The 17,660-nt window shown below is 38.7% G+C and overlaps 1 protein-coding gene across 1 annotated transcript in view; it reads right to left on the reverse strand.

The window, feature by feature from the left end:
* The window catches only part of TMEFF2 (transmembrane protein with EGF like and two follistatin like domains 2), a 284,384-nt gene extending 268,038 nt beyond the window's left edge, over positions 1 to 16,346 (reverse strand). The window contains exons 1-3 of the mRNA XM_069577898.1: positions 15,721 to 16,346; positions 13,308 to 13,417; positions 5,502 to 5,631 (exon numbers count right to left, since the gene is read on the reverse strand). Coding sequence (XP_069433999.1) covers positions 5,502 to 5,631; positions 13,308 to 13,417; positions 15,721 to 15,892 — 412 coding nt within the window. The 5' untranslated portion in view covers positions 15,893 to 16,346. The remainder of the gene's footprint in view (positions 1 to 5,501; positions 5,632 to 13,307; positions 13,418 to 15,720) is intronic.
* Positions 16,347 to 17,660: the final 1,314 nt, after the last annotated feature.

Raw genomic sequence — 17,660 nt, forward strand, 5'->3', positions numbered from 1 at the left:
TTCCAATGAACACCCAGGACTATCTCCTTTAGGATGGCCTGGTTAGTTGGAGTCAAAATCATTGGGTCTCCATTTGCTTCTACCTATTAAGTGGAGACATCACCTTCCTTCTGCCTCCCCCCACTTCCTTCCATTCTAAATACATTTGGGTATGTATTTTTAATGTTAATAATGGGAAATAAGATGAATATTGGTATATTAATACTGGTATTCTTTGTCTGACTGGCCTTCATTTTACATTGAATTCTCAGCCAGAGTTCAAGAGCCATATCAAATGCCATGTCTATGAATTTGTGTTTGTTGTTTTAGACCAATTAAAATAAAATACTACTTGTTTGCCTCAATGACACTTTATTGAAAAGCACTCACAGAAAGAGGCATGATGTATGAAAATCTATAGAAGACTGACACAGGAAGAATGAATGCCTCGCTAATAATTCTCCTTGTCATTATGTTAGACATTAGCGCTGTCATGAAGGAGCAGCTGTTTTGAATTGTCAGCCTTGGTGGATACCCAGACTAACATATTCATAAGATTTAACATTTTATTAAATCAAAGCCTCAAGTCATTAACTGCTTACATGACTAAGGAGAAAGTCTTTGGGTCAGGCTCTCCTTCCCTTAAAGGCAAGTTAATTGGTAAAAAAAATTTCATAATTAAAACCACTCTTGGTAAACGTAGACTCAAATAAGGATTCTAATTATTCAATTTGACTGGTTTAAGAGAACAGAGGGAAAAAGGCTGATGCATTCATCTCAACAGCAGGAAGATAGTCCTGTCAACTGAACTGAGTCCTATGTCACAGAACAATCACTTTTGGATGGAACAGTGCTTGAATGGTCAAAGTTGGTAAAGTCTACTTTTTGTATCTTTTCACAGCTAGAATTTTAACTGACTTTATTTGAATTAATTTGAAAGCTTAAGTTATAAAATTACCTATAAAATCATCAGAAGTTAATAACAGGTTATATTATTGTAGCATTTATACATTCTACCTTTGTTTTAGTTACACGTATATAGCTTCTTATTCCTTTCCACTAAGAGTGCAAACATCTTTAAATCAAGAACCATGTCTTATTCAGCTCCCTACATTTATATAATACACCTAAGAGGAAATGCATAAAAGCTTATGGATTCCAAACTCCAAACATACTCATTGGATAGCATTAGGAATATTATTCAACCATTCTAAGCTTACTGGTCCTCTAATCAATGGGTAATGTCTATCCTACTGGACTACTTTGAGGATAACTGCACAATGGCACATTTTAAATGCTTATCACTATGTCTGGAACATAATAATTAAAATTTTGAGTGAACATCTTAGCTATTCATCTATATGTTTTCTATTAAATACATATAGCTGGAGAAAATCAAGAAAAATGGCAGTAGTATTTTGGCTTGTATTACCCATGTATGTTTCTAAAAATTCAAGGGGCATGATCCTTAAGAACATTTGTGTTTTATTTGAGCCAAATTAAGTAGCTAGTGAAGACAGAGGAATAGACTGAAAAAAAAAATGGTCACTTAAATCATGGCCTTTAGTGAAGCCAAGTGGGCCTTAGGAAACTTTACTACAAACAAAGCTAGTGAAGGTGATGGAATTCCAGCTGAGCTATTTCAAATCCTAAAAGATGATGCTGTGAGAGTGCTGCATTCATGTCAGTAAATTTGCAAAACTCAGCAATGGCTAGAGGACTGGAACAGGTCAGTTTTCAATCTAACCCCAAAGAAAGGCAAGTCTAAATAATGCTCAAACTACCATACAATCGCATTCATTTCACATGCTAGCAAAGTAATGCTCAAAATCCTTCAAGTTAGGCTCCAACAGTACGTGAACCAAGAAATTCCAGATGTTCAAGCTGGTTTTAGAAAAGGCAGAGGAACCAGAGGTCAAATCGCCAACATCTGCTGGATCATAGAAAAAGCAAGGGGATTCCAGGAAAAACATCTACTTCTGCTTCATAGACTACACTAAAGCCTTTGACTATGTGGATCACAACAAGCTGAAATATTCTTCAAGAGATGGGAATACCAGACCACTTACTTGCCTCCTGCGAAACCTGTACGCAGGTCAAAAAGCAACAGCTAAAACTGGACATGGAACAATAAACTGGTTCCAAACCGGGAAAGGAGTATGTCAAAGCTGTATATTGTCAGTTTGCAAAGTGTATTATGTGAAATGCCAGGTTAGATGACTCACAAGCTGGAACCAAGATTGCCGGGAGAAATATCAATAACCTCAGATAAACAGATGATACCACTCTAATGGCAGAAAGTGAAGAGGAACTAAAGAGCCTCTTCATGAAAGTATAAGAGGAGAGTGAAAAAGCTGGCTTAAAACTCATCATTTAAAAAAAAAAAAAAAGATCATGGCACCCGGTCCTATCACTTCATGACAAATAGATGGGGAAACAATGGAAACAGTGACAGACTTTATTTTCTTGGGCTCCAAATTCACTGCAGATGGTGACTGCATCCACAAAATTAAAAGATGCTTGCTCCTTGGAAGAAAAGCTATGACAAACCTAGACAGTGTATTAAAAAGCAGAAACATCACTCTGCCAATAAAAGTTCATACAGTCAAAGTTATGATTTTTCCAGTAGTCATTTACAGATGTGCGAGTTGGACCATAAAGCAAGCTGACTGCCAAAGAGTTGGTGCTTTCAAACTGTGATGCTGGAGAGGACTCTTGAGAGTCACGTGGATAGCAAGAAGATCCAACCAGTCAATCCTAGAGGAAATCAGTCCTGAATATTCATTGGAAAGACTGATGTTAAAGCTCAAGCTCCAGCTGACTCACTGGAAAAGACCCTAATGCTGAAAAGATTTAGGGCAAAGAAGAGAAGGGGATTGACAGAGGATGAGATGGTTCGATGGTATCACTGACTCAATGGACACTGAGTCTGAGCATATTCTGGGAGATAGTGAAGGACAGGGAACCCGGAACGCTACAGTCTATGGGGTCACAAGGAATCAGAGAGGACTCAGCAAGTGACTAATAACAAGTCAAGGCATCATTATAAAATCCTGATGGGAAGCTTTAATGGTTCTTTGCTTGCTATAAAATGATTCATCTTGGCAAATCAGAGACAAGTAGCCTACTAAAGCCTTATTAGTGAAAGAGAAACCTAAGAAAAGAAGCCATGTTATTGGACCTGAATCTAGACTCTTAGTCAAAACATTTCTTATAAGGCAAAAAAGAGAAACTGACAGTGAGGCTATTGAGCAGACTGCTCAATAGGAAAACATTTTCCAGATAAAAAATGAGTTGTAAATTCAATGCAATGTAATAAATATAAAGTTATTTTAATATGTTTTATGTTTATATTTTTATATTTTAGTATCAATATAAATCTACTACTGCCTTTTATTCTTAGAAACCACAACTTGCCATCTCCATTCAATGTCAAACAGCATTAAAAACTGCAAAATCTATGAAGAAAATAAGAATCTCTTTTAGATCAAAAGTCAGAACTCCAGTTTATTTAGTCAGACCTGGTTAATCAAAATTACTTTGGTCCCTCCATCATTATTCAGATCAAAACTCTTTTAGATTTACACGTCAATGGAAGATGCATTCAGCAAGACCGATTTACTAATTAAATCCTGTAGCAATTTAAGTCTGTGAATAAGCTAGGGATGGGTTACTCAATTGTGATTCAATGTTCTACTTGGTTAAGTATTTTCATAGTATAACCAATAAATTACAGACTAGAACTGAATAACTGAATGAATCAAAAGAATGTGATTGCATGTGCTGACAAAAACTTGGAGGTTGGCAAGTAAGCAACAGAGATTTTGCTACCCAACATTGTTAACCAAACCATAACTCCATGACTGCTTATTATGACTGTCCACTGATCTTCACTGCCTATTGTCAGAGACAGACAGATATCCTATGTGATTTTGAGTGAGTAAATCTGTTCCTTAGTACTCTAGTATTTGCCTACATATTCCTGGTTCTGAGACTAAGAGGTTCCTTTTTTTCCTATTCCATTTATCATTTTTCAGTAGCTATGATGGATTGATTTTTTATAGTTTGCTCCTTGTCTTTCTATTTTCCCCATGCTTACTATAGTACTGAGTAGCATGGTGGCCCTCCTCTTTTCCTACTGAGAAAGATGGTCCAAGTGGCAATGATCTATTAGCTCCAGCAAACAAGAAAATGGTGCACCAATTCAACCTGCCTCTCAATCACCCTCGCAGGAAGGACATCCACATTGTCAAAGAATCAAATAGGAGAAAAAACTACTTAAAAACTAGAAGCAAAGAGTCTACGTCATTGTTCACAATACCTTTCTTTTCTGCTAATTTTTAGAAACTTTGGTGCAAACTGGAACAGTATTATCAACTACTAACAATCAATAGGCCTAAGATAATCTTTTTTAAAGAATATGAGACAGTTTCTTTGCTCATTTACCACTCTGCTCCAGCCACCATACACATGATCTTTAATATAATTCCATAGTGTTATCTAAGAGGGACTTTTCAATAAAATAGACCTTTCTTGACATTATTCTATATTTCCTTTTTTGAAGAAAAAAGGATATATCATTTTAATGATAATAATAATATATAATTATTATTTTTCTTAAATATGCTTGTATCGTCAGATTCCTCTGAAATTATGACTCACAGAAAGATGCTTACTTGCCATTAGGAATAAATTTCAAAGGATACTAAAGTTTCTTTAATATATGTGATTTTAATGTCAAGCCTAACCTGAAAATGCAGCTTCATTTTATAGCACTGGTTTATCAAGTTGGGCTTTATTCTTCTTGTTTTTTCTCTCTTCCTGTAATACTATTCAGCTCTAATAACCATAGTACGCAGAAGGAAAACCTGAAAAACTAAAGAGCACAAGAAGGTGCTCTTCGTCCTTACTTTCTTTGGAGCATTCTTGGTACAGTATAACTAAAAAGTTGTGTGGGATCCCAGGCTCACTTGTGGTTGTAGAAAGGACAGATGTCTTTAGAAGTCGTGTTCATCCCCAATATATTCTTCAATGTAATCTGCTCAGTGTTAAGAACAGCATTTTGTAGAGCTGGTAAGATTAGGCACATCTTAACCTTCAAATCCAAATCTGCAAACTGCCTGTCCTCCAGCAAACAATCCTATTGTTATAAACAATCAAACAAACAAAATTTATTCCTGCATAGATTACTTTCTATATATTTGGCAACTGAGCAGTCAATCTAGATTTCTAATTGTTATTCAATGTCTGTACTTCATTAAGTAGTATCTGTATTAAAATCTACCAACATCCTTATGGTAGATTTATCTTTCTTCCAGAAATAACTTGAAATGTAAAGAGACATAGAATAGGAATAATGCTTGCTTGATACAAAAATATAAGAGGCTTGTCTAGCCAATATATAGTCTGAATTATTTATCTGGATAATAATAAACAGGACATAACAGGAAAAGCAAGACATGGTTTTTGGATTCAGAATCCATTCCAAAGGTTTTCAGGAGTCATCAGGATCACATACATACCTGTGGCACAGGATCCTTCAGACACCACCAGTATCTCACTCTGCTGTTTGCACGCAGCCTGCCGCAGATAACACTCATTCTGATAGCTCTCCCCATTGGAACCACACACAGGCACATAGTCACTGTTGCACTGGGGAGGACACAGATGTAAGCCTGTGGTTAGTACTGGGGTTTACATGCCTCTGACATCTTGAACAGAAACCATCATTTACAAAAGAAAGCACTTGTCTTCATTTTCAGTGATCCCCATTGTATCCAGCAAGTCTTTGACCTTGTAAGAATATCATTCAAAGATATACAAAAGCAATGTCCAGTAAGCCAACTGGTCATCTGATTCAGATTCTAAATCAGGAAAATCTAAGAAAGTGATAGGACAAGAAATAATAAAAAGATATAACAACAAAAGCATCAATATTATTTACTTTTTTTCTGATATATGGCCCATCTGGCTTGGTAGAAAAAATGAGAACATGTTATGACATTCTAGCTATTCAAAAATAGTGTCTATCTGCTTTTGGAGCAGAACTATATAGCTGAAATGCCAAAGAACTCAGTTACTCTTTAGTATGTTGTTCCTCCGTTGAATCTGAATCTTTACAAATTCTTAAATATTTGGATAAGACATCTGAATTTCTAATTAAAGTTTCATATATCTTTATATCATTGGATATTGACAGAGATACAGTGTAGAAAGAAACAACAGACTATGTAATACAGAAAAAAAGTCAACTACTGAACCATATGTTAACTTGATTGACTATTCAAAAGTATGAGTATTAATGTATATTTCATAAAACAAAAAGTTCATTTTAAAGCAAGTTCCTTCCAAAAATGTATACATTTTATAATGGAAATCAGGCAACCTACAGGGTATACTCATTTTATCATAATCACACTGTAAGGCCTTAGAGATAATTGGCTATGTTCTATACCTGCTAATTATACCAGTGATACGATTATCTCATGATTACTACTACTGATGGGCTACATTGTTTAATTATAACAAATGTAATAATCAAGACAATTATTTATAAATACTCACCCACGCCAGAAATTAAGTACAGTAAGGCAAATCATGCATATACACACATGTGAAAATGCTTTTCTGTTTCTACTTAAAATACTTGGATTTCTGATCTGCTAATTCATAACATATAAAGTAAACCAATGATTTAGCAAAATGGCTAGGGTTTTAATCTTTATAATAATATTTCTAAAAATCTCTCGAAAGTTAAATTCAACTCAAGGATTTTTACACAAAAGAGCAAATTTTAAACACAGTTATAATCTGATGATAAACCTAAGGTTCATTTTCTCATTCTATTTTGTTAATATATCTGTACTTCCTTTCCCAATCAACCATTTAGCTCTTACCCTTTGCCTTTATGTAATAATAAATTCAAATCATTTTTTAAATGATATAACACAATGTTCTCTGAAATGAAAATTTTTTGAGTCTGACTTTGCATCTGTTATTGAAAAACTTAAATATAATTTTTCACTAATAGTTACGTAGTATTCTCCCAATAGTAAATTCAAATTGTATGACACTCATAATCACCATAACTGCTAAAAAGGTAATTTAGACACCAAATTATATCTATTTAGAAATTATTTATATATGATTAGATTGAAATATTTTAAATGTGACATATTTTTAAAATCTTTATTTCTAGTTTCTGGTCTAGTTATTCTGGAAGTTTCTATCCCTTTCCATAGTTACATTATATGGCTCATGGACTCAGGCTATCTACATTATTATATTTGAAAACATTTTGATAGGAAACTTTTCACTCATGAGGATCTTTAATTCAATAGGCAACTCACTTTCCAAATATACATAGACCTGAAAATTGACCCACCATAAAACTTAACACTTTTATCACTACTGGAAAAAAAGGCAATTAAAAAATGTCAGTAAAGAGTTAAGTTTTCCAATAAACAGTACTGAAGAGACATCAAATACATGTGCGTGGTGCTGATGTCAGAACTGTGGCCAGGAAGGCAGGTGGATGGACCAGTGTTTGATAAATGGGCTGTGTTCAGGATCGGGACAATGTAGGGAGGACCTATGAGGACCCACTAAGACTACTGAGAACATGGAAGACAGACCAGAAAAAGTGAACAGCTGGTAACATAGTCAGTAGACTTGCTGACCCTTTCAGTAGGCAGATGAGAATCATAATTACTGCAAATGGCTGGGCTAGTTAGCTCCTCATGCCTGTGTCCTAGCATTTTTGTTCTGGGTTACCTTTTCATCTTCATCTCCAACCCTGGTTACAATATTTTGTGCATAGATGATCTGGATTCACATTTTCTTCTTTGTAATCCCTAGAATTTCTCTATTTATCCTTTTCATCTACTTCCGTAGATTATTCAGATATTGTCAGTAGATGGGGAGTGAGGGGTAGGAAGTATTTATTATCTCTGTCAAGTGCTAGTACACAATGCTGATATGCATCTTAAAATACGAAATAAACTGATAAAGTGCTCATATGCCACTTCTGAGGGATGGAGTAAGCCAAATGTGAACAGTGCTAAAAACAGAGCTGCCAAGTTCCATGCACAAGCCAAAAGGGAGATTTGTATGGAGTTGAAAAGAGCTTAACTGTAGATTATCAGCACGCTGTTTTTGGCCCTTAGTACCATGACTTGCACTCATTAAAATGAATAACACACGGAGGAAGTATACTCTAAATCACTAAGGCTTAGAAGTGGAAGTCTCGTCCCATATTCTCCCATTTCTGAGTGTAGGACCTTGTGTATATCACTCAGCAATAAAATATTTAACAAGTTTATAGCTCAGTTCCCCCATTTGAAATGGTTAACTGGGGCATTTGGGAGGATTAACTGAGTCATGTTTCAAAATGCTTTGGAATATTCATTTATAAAAAGAAATGTAAATTATTTGTCTTTCACGACATATACTTTAACTAGCAGAGTTACCATCTAACATGGACACCAAGGCATGCATGTCTAAAATTGGAAAAATAAAGGAAAACAAGCTAACCCTAAGTATAAAAATGAGCTTACTACTACATTAAAATATGCCTAATTTTGAAAATATTTTTTTTAGTGGTAACCATGAATATTTCTCAGTTTCAGAGGAAGGGACAGATTCAGATGTTAGGTGACTTTCTAAAGGCCACATTGTTGGCTGGTAGGAGAGAAAAACAAGACTCAAGCCCAGATGGTTAAGCTCATAAATGTATGTGTTGTCCAAACTTCCTCTCAGGGGAAAAGTGATTCTGCTTTCCTTCAGATGTTTTAAAAATCTTAAGTTTATTTTCCAACTTTGTGTTTTTCAGTGAATGATTTTGTTCCAAAATTTCCACATTGCTTAAGAAAGCAGCAACATGTTATACAAGTGAGTTCAATGATTTGATGCTCTAGAATATATGGAATTTGTTTTGCTACAAATGAAGAAAAAATTCATGTGAGAAGTTTTTCATATGATCTATTGCTTGTTTGATTAATAAGAATTTCTTTTAACTGAGATTTCAACATTTAGGAGCTATGCATAACTTATATTTTATATATTGTCAGCACCTTCCCTAGTCTGGCATGTAGAAGGCGCTCCACAGATGTTAAGTGAATTCTGTTATATTCCCACTTGTCAAAGGCTTAGGAATAATGGTTTAGGATATGGCATGTTTCTCTTCCAAAAAAGCAAGAGATAAAAAAACCTGCATATGTCCCAATCCTTTGATCATTCCATAGGTAACTTTTACTTCTCTGTGACTACATTTTTTCATGTGGAATTTTTTTTATGATTTTAAACAAGTGGGCAGGCCTGTAACTATGGTAAAAGTGACTCATATGACTTCTGAGGCTAGGGCATTAAAGGATGTAGCCTCTACCTGGCTCTTTCTCACTCTCTGGATGCTTGCTTGCCCTTTAAACCCAGTCACTGTGCTAAGAGGAAGGCCAAACTAGTCCAAACAGAGAGATCTACATGGAGAAGGACCAAAGTCCCCAGCTGACAGTCCAATATACGAGTGAGTCCTGAGAGAACCAAGCCTTTGAGTTCCCTCCCCAGCTCAGCTAATGCCAAGAGGAGCAGAGGTGAGATGCTTCCATTAAGCCTTGTCCAACTGCAGATTCATGAACGAAATAAATGTTCATTGTTTTGAGCCACTAAGTTCTGAGCAATCTGTTTTACAATTCTAGTTACTGGAACTATTGCAGATCTAGGGCATAGTTTATTAAGTGAAAACAATCAAATTAAATGATATTTGTAAAACATAAGGCTTCACCATATTTTTAAATTATAAAGTGATCATTGATCATACATATTAATTGATATGATCAGTGGTATCTATGAATAGATGCATCTGTGACTTCACTTCCTCTCTTCCTTCTTTTATCCATTCAGCCCACCAGCCAGCCAGCCAGCCAGCTAGCCAGCCGTTGGTCCATCCACTGTCTCTAAATTTTCATCCCATGGTTATTTAGCAGAATGACCAGGATCCCATTTGGTATGCAGAAAGCAAGGTAAGATGCATGAGATTGCAGGCTATTTATGGAATTCATATCATCATCTAAGAATTAGTTGTACTATTTTTTATATCAAGTTGTATATAATAAATTGGTACTTTTGTTGTTCTTATTAATGTTTTTGTTTGTATATGGGCTTCCTTAATGGCTCAGCACTAAAGAATATGCCTGCCAATGCCTGCCAATGCCTGCCAAAGCAGGAGACAGAGGTTCTGTCCCTGGGTCAGGAAGATCCCCTGGAGAAGTAAATGGCAACCCACTCCAGGATTGTTGCCTGGAAAATCTCATGCACAGTGACTAAACAACCACAACATAATGTCCTAGAAAAAAATTAGATTTGGTGTCAAAAGACCTAGATTCTTGCTGTAGGATCACCACTTAGTTGTAAGTTATTTATATTCATAAGCCTTAATCTTCTCATCTGTAAAAGGAGGAAAAAATAATTACCTCACTCAGATATGAGAAATAAATGAGATAACATGTTTGGATGGTAGAATATGATTATTACAAATCATCTAAGAGAGGTGAAGATAAATATTTGTTCACCTTAACGTTCCAGTAGTAATTCAAACTGGAAAACATCAATTACACACACATATACCCAATACTCTTTTAAGTTGATCTCTCAGCCAGAAACCAAAGTTTACACCCCATTTTGAATAGAAGAATTTGGACTTGTATCTGAAATCAGGAGAAATAGAGTAGATGACTTAAGCTGATCTAGAACAGTATATAGGAAAATGGATTTTTCAGGACATCTGGCTTTTCATCAAACTGAGCAAAACAGAAAAAAATTCTCAAATTAATTTGAAAGTATTGGAAATACTGAGTCAAGATACTCAAGCTTTGCACAACTTGTACATTTTTCTTTGATCTTGAACTTAATTCAGCCACTCTATATTCCTGGTACGTGCAGAGTCTAAATTTTCCACTAGGGGAATGTTTATTTTCACCTGACAGACTGACAACTATTGCAAAGCACAAACTAATAGCAGCAGTAATCTAGTAGTAAGTTTAAAATGCTACAGGCATTAGGAAAAGAACATTTACATTTTAGTTTCTTATTCAAACTTGCATTCACTCCCCTAGCCCTGTCCCCTGTAATCTATCCCACTTAACAATTATCTAAATTAATGACAAATGTAACTGGCTAACCAAATGCACAAAAAGCATAAATATCTTTGTTGACAAAAGTTTTACTAAAACTCTTTGTGCAACCTGAAAACTGAATCCAATTTCTTTAAAAAGAAAATTATATATTTTCTTTTAGTAGCATGCATCCATTTTTAATTTTATGAACTTTTTTTTTTTTTTTTTTTTTTTTGCCTCTTGGTGAAATCTTGTTCTACTTATGGCTTTCCATTTGAGGAACATTCTTCTTGGTTCATTTTATATCGTTCATGGGTTTACATCCTATGTCTACCCTTGGGTACGAAAATAAGATATATTTCTGGGAATTACAAACTAAAAAGAAAAAAAAATTGATAAAATCCTGTGGGCTTCTAATTAATAATTTATCCAACTTATTTTCCCCTCAGTTAACGCTTGGGGAAAGTATGACTTGCAGGGTTCTTATGCTCCATCTCTCTCAAGTAGTTCACTGAGAGAACATAATTAAATTGTTCAGTATGGCTGGAGACCTTAGAAATTGGTATTGTATGAATGTTAAATATGCATGAATGTTTCCAATACTCTAGTATGGTTTAAAGACTATAGTACGGGCGCAGCAATGCGTACCTACTGGGTAGTGGTGCACTGTACAAGTATCAGCTGTTTATTAATTTTCTTAGAAACAAAAAAATAATGTCCAAGAAGTTTTTAGCTCATTTATAAGCCATTCAAACCATATTTAAATGTGAATTACCTTCTCTCTATCACTGGGAGGTGACATTAATCTAAAATATTTAAATTTCATCAACGATTCTAAATATTACATATAGTTGGCCCTCTAAATCTGAGGGCCAAAGATTCAGCAACATCCAGAGATTCAACCAACTTCAGAGTGAAAATATTTGAGAAAAAGACTCCAGAGAGTTCTAAACAGCAAAACTTGAATATGCCACTTACCAGCAACTAATTTGTATTTACTTTGTATTTACGATGTTTACATTGCCTATACATTATATAATAAATAATCTAGAGATGACAAAGTGTACATGAGGATGTGCATAGGTTAAATATAAATTCTACATACTTTTATATAAAGGACTTGAGCATCCTTGGATTTTGGTACTTGTGGTGGTAGATACTGAGTGACCTATGGATACTGAGTGGATAGTGAGTGACCACTGAACTATAACAAATTTTAGACTTGAATTTGAATTCTAATATTTGATTCGTTTTATATCCTTTCTGATTTTTTTTTTTCATAATTTGCTTACAACCTTGGAAAAGTTTTCCCTACCCCCAGTATATAGTTTCCTTAATGGGAATATTTTTTGTTTGAAACTTACCTTAGATTTCATGTGTATTTTAAAAAGTAATTCAATAACACTTTAAGATATCAGTAAGCATCTATAATACTTGAATTATAAAAAATGTATTGAAAGAGAAAACCTTTAACATTCACATGGTAGAAAGCATTTGTTAGATCATGACTATAATAATGAGATTGAGCTCTATCTTTAAAAAAATACTAATAATCCAGTTTTGATAACATCACTGGGCAATCTCTCTTTTAATTTTTATGTTTTTAACATTAGGCAAAGCACATTTTCCTCAGGTTTATGAAATGACTTTTGTCTATTTGCATTCTTTTGGATTCCTAGGAATTGTAATTGAATGTGGTATCCATGAAAAGTTGACAAGTACTAATAAGTGTCATGATTTCCAATCTAGCACAGTAGTTTTGAAGTCACATTGATAAGGAGTTCATTTAAAAACTCAACTGGATTGCCAAAATAATAAAACCCAATACCATTAAAACAGAGCAATATGATCCAAAGAAGATAGCCTCAATCAACAGAACAAAAGTATAAATCCACACTTTTTCAACAACAATTTTGGCTATTATGTTGACTTATAGTATGCATGTTAGAAGGGACACAGAAACTACTTTCCTGTTGATACACCGAAAGGACAACCTGAAGCTTTCTACCTCCAGAGGCATTTATAACTATGGCACATACATTTCTCCTAAAAGCTGTGTCTTTTTGACATCAGTTGGCTCTCTTGCCAGTACTTCTGTTTGATGCCAGCTTTCCTCTTAGCTTGCATAGCTATAAACTGCCAAGTGATGGGCTGTAAAAGAAGATCTCTGCTTTGCAGTCTCATTAGTAAATCAGAAGATGCAAATATGAGATTTCTTACCTTGAACTGACAGACGCATGTCACAGTGTCTCCAATTCTTAAACATTCACCATCAAATTTACAGGTGTTAGTGTCACAGAGGAAGAGATCATTTTCTCTGTCATCATAACCTCAAATTTAAAGAGAACATGCCAGTCATTAAATATTACAGACTTGAACAACAACAACAAAAGAAATATCTTAAAGCTTTAAAAGAATTGCCCTAAATTTTAATTCCAACAACCACAGCTGTACTACAAGGTCATTCTTAACTGATAACATAAAAAAAATTCTAGTTAAGTGATTAATACTAGTTTCTCTTTCACAATTCTTTTCTAGTCAGTTGTCTTTGAATATTCTTTTTTTCTTTTTTGATGATGCTATTTTATTTTAGTTTGGGTTAGTACTGGCAGTGGTAAGTGAATATTTAACATTGCTTCGTAGTTCCATTATTTTTTCTCATTAAGTAGACTATAGTTTATGACCCTCAAACTTCACATTTTAGAAAAGAGTTGGTGATGGTCTCAGAATGTCCTTTCATTATTCCTCCATTTTTAATCATTCTTTTGCTTTAAGATCTGCCACAACCCCTTATTTGGAATTTCTCCAGACAAAGAGGAAACAAAGCTCCAATAATAAAGATAAACAGGCACAGTGTTTTTTCTGATGGTCTGTCTGACTCAAACAAAGATTGATCACCTCCAAGTTAACAAGGGTAAAGGGGATACAGGTTCTTGCTAATCTGCCTGGAAAACCAGTTTCTTTTCTTTAGTTTCTGCAAATCCCTGTTAGGTATCTGGTAATAATGAATTTCTTAACTGTCATCCCCAATTTCATATTAGTTAGTTATTTCCTAAAACAGTACCATAGCTAGGGATGAAACAAACTGGTCATGTTGGGTTACAAATCTATTAACATTTCAAATAACTGATTTGGCAGGTTACTTAATATTCCTATGGTAAAGCACCTAAAAAGTGATTAGGTACCTGAAAAGTGGGACTTAGTCTTTCCAAAATAACATAGATGCACGCATGAGCCATGAGTAAGTTAAAGAAAGCATGTTTAGCTTTATGAAAATGCCAAATTTAGAAATTCCCCCAAACAGAACAAAGGCAATATATTGACCCAAATCTAACAGGGTTACAAATTTCAACTCTTCTTTAAAAAGCACAAGCCACATGATGTATAATCATTTTCTTCATGGAATTTACATCAGTCACTACCCAGCATGGCATATTCTTTTATCCTGTGAGTTACAGTTGGTCATTCTCTCTTCTCCAAAGTTACATACACTTCAGCTCGCATACATCCCTAAAAGCCACTGTATTCAGAGCTAGATTCAACTTCGGCAGAATTATATATACAGGAGATGAAAAATTACATACACACAGGCTAAAACTAGAACAGACCAGACCTAGGGGACAATATCCAGGCATGCTAATGGAGTTTAAAATGCCCCAAACACCACAATCGCGCCGGTAGTTATGGGCTGTCATGCTGAAAGGCGAAGCTACTCGAACAGTGCAGCAACTCCTATCCTCGGCTCCTATTTAATTAGGAGACTTTAGCAGAACCAAGCTTTCCAAGCTCTCGCATTCAGACTCTGAAGGGACCCAAGCAAGCAAGAAGAGCGCCTGACCCTGACGCACTCCAAGGAAGCCTGCCCAGAAATGGAGGAGCCGGCGCCCACTCGGGTCGGTTCCGCCCTCCGCCCGCCTATGGGTGAGCCTGTGGGGCCTTGGTCATACCCACCCCAGCCTGGGAGACGGACGAAAGATTCTTGTCTCAACTTCCTTCGACCATTTGGGAGCTAGGAGAGGCAAGAGGGAGGCATCTCGGTGATGCAAAAAGAACGTCTTTTGCAGCCCAGTAGAGAAGGCGCTGTATATGCTAGTGGGGGAGGGGGGTAGAGGGGCTGAGAGAGAGAAACTGAATGTCTTGGAAACCCAAGCTCCTTTAGAATTTGTGTGACCCTGTCTTGAATGCCAGACAAGTGAACTCTCATGGTACTTTTGCTAGTAATCAATGTTTCCCCTGCAGTCACCGTTTGATTTATTGCTTTCTCGCTCGTTCTATCTCCTAAAGTTATTCCTCTCTGGTTTCAGCTAGACTTCTTTCCTTAATTATAGAAAAGGTTCTGATTTAGTGTTTCTTCAAGGACTGGGTCTCTTTTCAATGAATCCACAAAACCTCCTCGTTTACTATTTCTTAAAATCTCCGCAGCTCCACTTTCTGTGCACCGCCCCATCAGGACCCCCTCCCCTTTCCTTAGCGGCCTGGAACAGTTCTCTGGGTGGAGGTCGGTGGTCTCAACGGTTTGGGAGCGTTGGAGCGGAGGAGCTGGGGAGAAGCACTTGGGTAGGTTGGTCTGTGCTGGAAACAGCGCGTTTCCTCTGCGGGGCTAAGAGGTCGAGGGCTGGGGTTTCGGACTTACCAGAGCAGTTCCAGCCGGTGGGCGTTTGGCAGTCACTTAAGGAGGTAGGGAAAGCTGCGAGCTTCACCGGCCGGGCTACGATGAGCAGCATCACCGGCAGCAGCAGCAGCCAGCAAAAGCCCTCACAAAGTGTCCAGCTGCTGCACTGCCGCGGGGACTCCCACAGCACCATGACTAGTTCGCGCAACTCTGCAGCAGCAAACGGCTTCGGGAGAACACAAGATCGCGGGGGTCAGGCAGCGGGCTACTGAGCATCCCGCGGACGGCGGCAGCAAAGGCGGCGGCGGTGGCAGTGGCACCTGACGGGGAAGCAGTAGCCAAACCCGCGCATGATCTCCAGAGTTTCAGCAACATCCAGTGACCCGGCTCAGCCCCGGGAGCGAGAGGGTCGTCCACGGAAAAGCTGCGCCGGGGACGCGGGAAGCTGCTGCCATAAGCAGAGGGCTCTGGCAAGCCAGGACAGCAAGAGGAGACCGAAGTCCAGAGAGCAGACGAGAGGAGCCCAAAGAGGCTGGGTGGAGGGAGAGTCAAAGCGCCCCGCAGCCTAGCAGCCGCCTCTCGCGCTCTGCTGCCCGCATCCCTCTGGCGTTTGGGAAGCAGCAGGTCCTTAGCCCGCCCGGGATCACGTGGGAAGTGGCAGTCGGGCGTTGATTGGCTGAGCGGGATGCAGGTCCCGGGAGGGAGGGGTCGGTGAGGAGGTGCTAGGAGGAGACGACGGCGGATGCCACAGATGGGCTAGCTCACCAGGCGCTGGCCCGAGTGGGGCAAGGCGGGGATGGCTCGAGTGAGAACTGCGGGCTGCAGGGCAGGAGACTCCCTCACCTTTAAATACCACCTGCTGTTTCACTCTCTGCCCCAGGACGCCCCCTACCGAGCGCTGGGTCAGATCTAGAGCCCCTCTTCCGTGCGTGACCCCGGCTTCTAGCGCCCGCCGCGGCTGGGTGGCGTCTCTCGGAGCTGGAGCTGGCGAGGGTGGAGATGGCTGAGGAGCGGTCGCAGCAGACAGGAGAGGGGAAAGCGGGCACCGAGGAGAGGGCGTCTTGCTGGCGCCCGGCGCTACAGCGTGCAGGAGCGCGCCTCCTGGCTGTGACGGGATACAGGCTGGGAATATCGCCGCGGAGAGCCCACGGACGTTTCTCTAGGGAGTAGCAGGAAGCAGGAGAGGGTGAGAGGCGGTGGTGTGAGAACAGCTCAGGCTGGCCTGGAAGCAGCAGCCGTTCCCACAGAAGCCTGCGAACCTAAGGCTGTTCGCCAAGCTGCCTCAACCAGCCAGCCAGGCTCTCCCAGCTCGCTTCTCTCTCTCTCTACTCCCTTCCCTGGCCCCCTGAAACCCCGAGTCTACCCGAGGAGCTGGAGATTTGAAAGCCCTCTCCCCACTACACTCTTCAGCCGGTAGCCTGTTTGTGTGGCTGCCTGGGAGGTGCGGGCAATGTGTTTCGGAGGTCAGGATGGGTTGGGACAAGCGGTCAGAGGGAGGAAGGAAAGGCTGCTCTCTGCATCGGCCACGGCGGACTGCCAGGAGCATCCGCGGGTTGCGGCGTCTGGGAAGAGCGGCTCCCTTCGGCGGCGTGGGTAGTGGTCCTCGGAGCTTTACGCGGGTCTCTACCGGCTCTCCAGTGACCTGGAGGTGGCAAGGAGGTCTCATTCGGCGAGTCTCTGGTTCTGCGCCTTTCATTCTCCGGCCCCAACTAGCGCCGGCAAACGGCGTAGTGAAACCCGCAGTTCGTCTGCTGCATTCTTCACGCAGTTAGACAACACTCTTTAGCCTAATGGCATTTTAGTCTCTAGTAACAAACGGGACCCGGAGTTTCCCGGGACAAGGATGCAGAGGAGCATTTTCCTCTCGTGACCCGGGTCGTCGTTGCACAGTGATTTCAATGAGTTTTCTGTGTGATCATTCAGTGTTTCTATTCCGTGTGACTGTTCTGTGATTCAGATTT

The sequence above is a fragment of the Ovis canadensis genome, chromosome 2 (genome assembly GCF_042477335.2).
Source record: "Ovis canadensis isolate MfBH-ARS-UI-01 breed Bighorn chromosome 2, ARS-UI_OviCan_v2, whole genome shotgun sequence".
Taxonomy (NCBI): domain Eukaryota; kingdom Metazoa; phylum Chordata; class Mammalia; order Artiodactyla; family Bovidae; genus Ovis; species Ovis canadensis.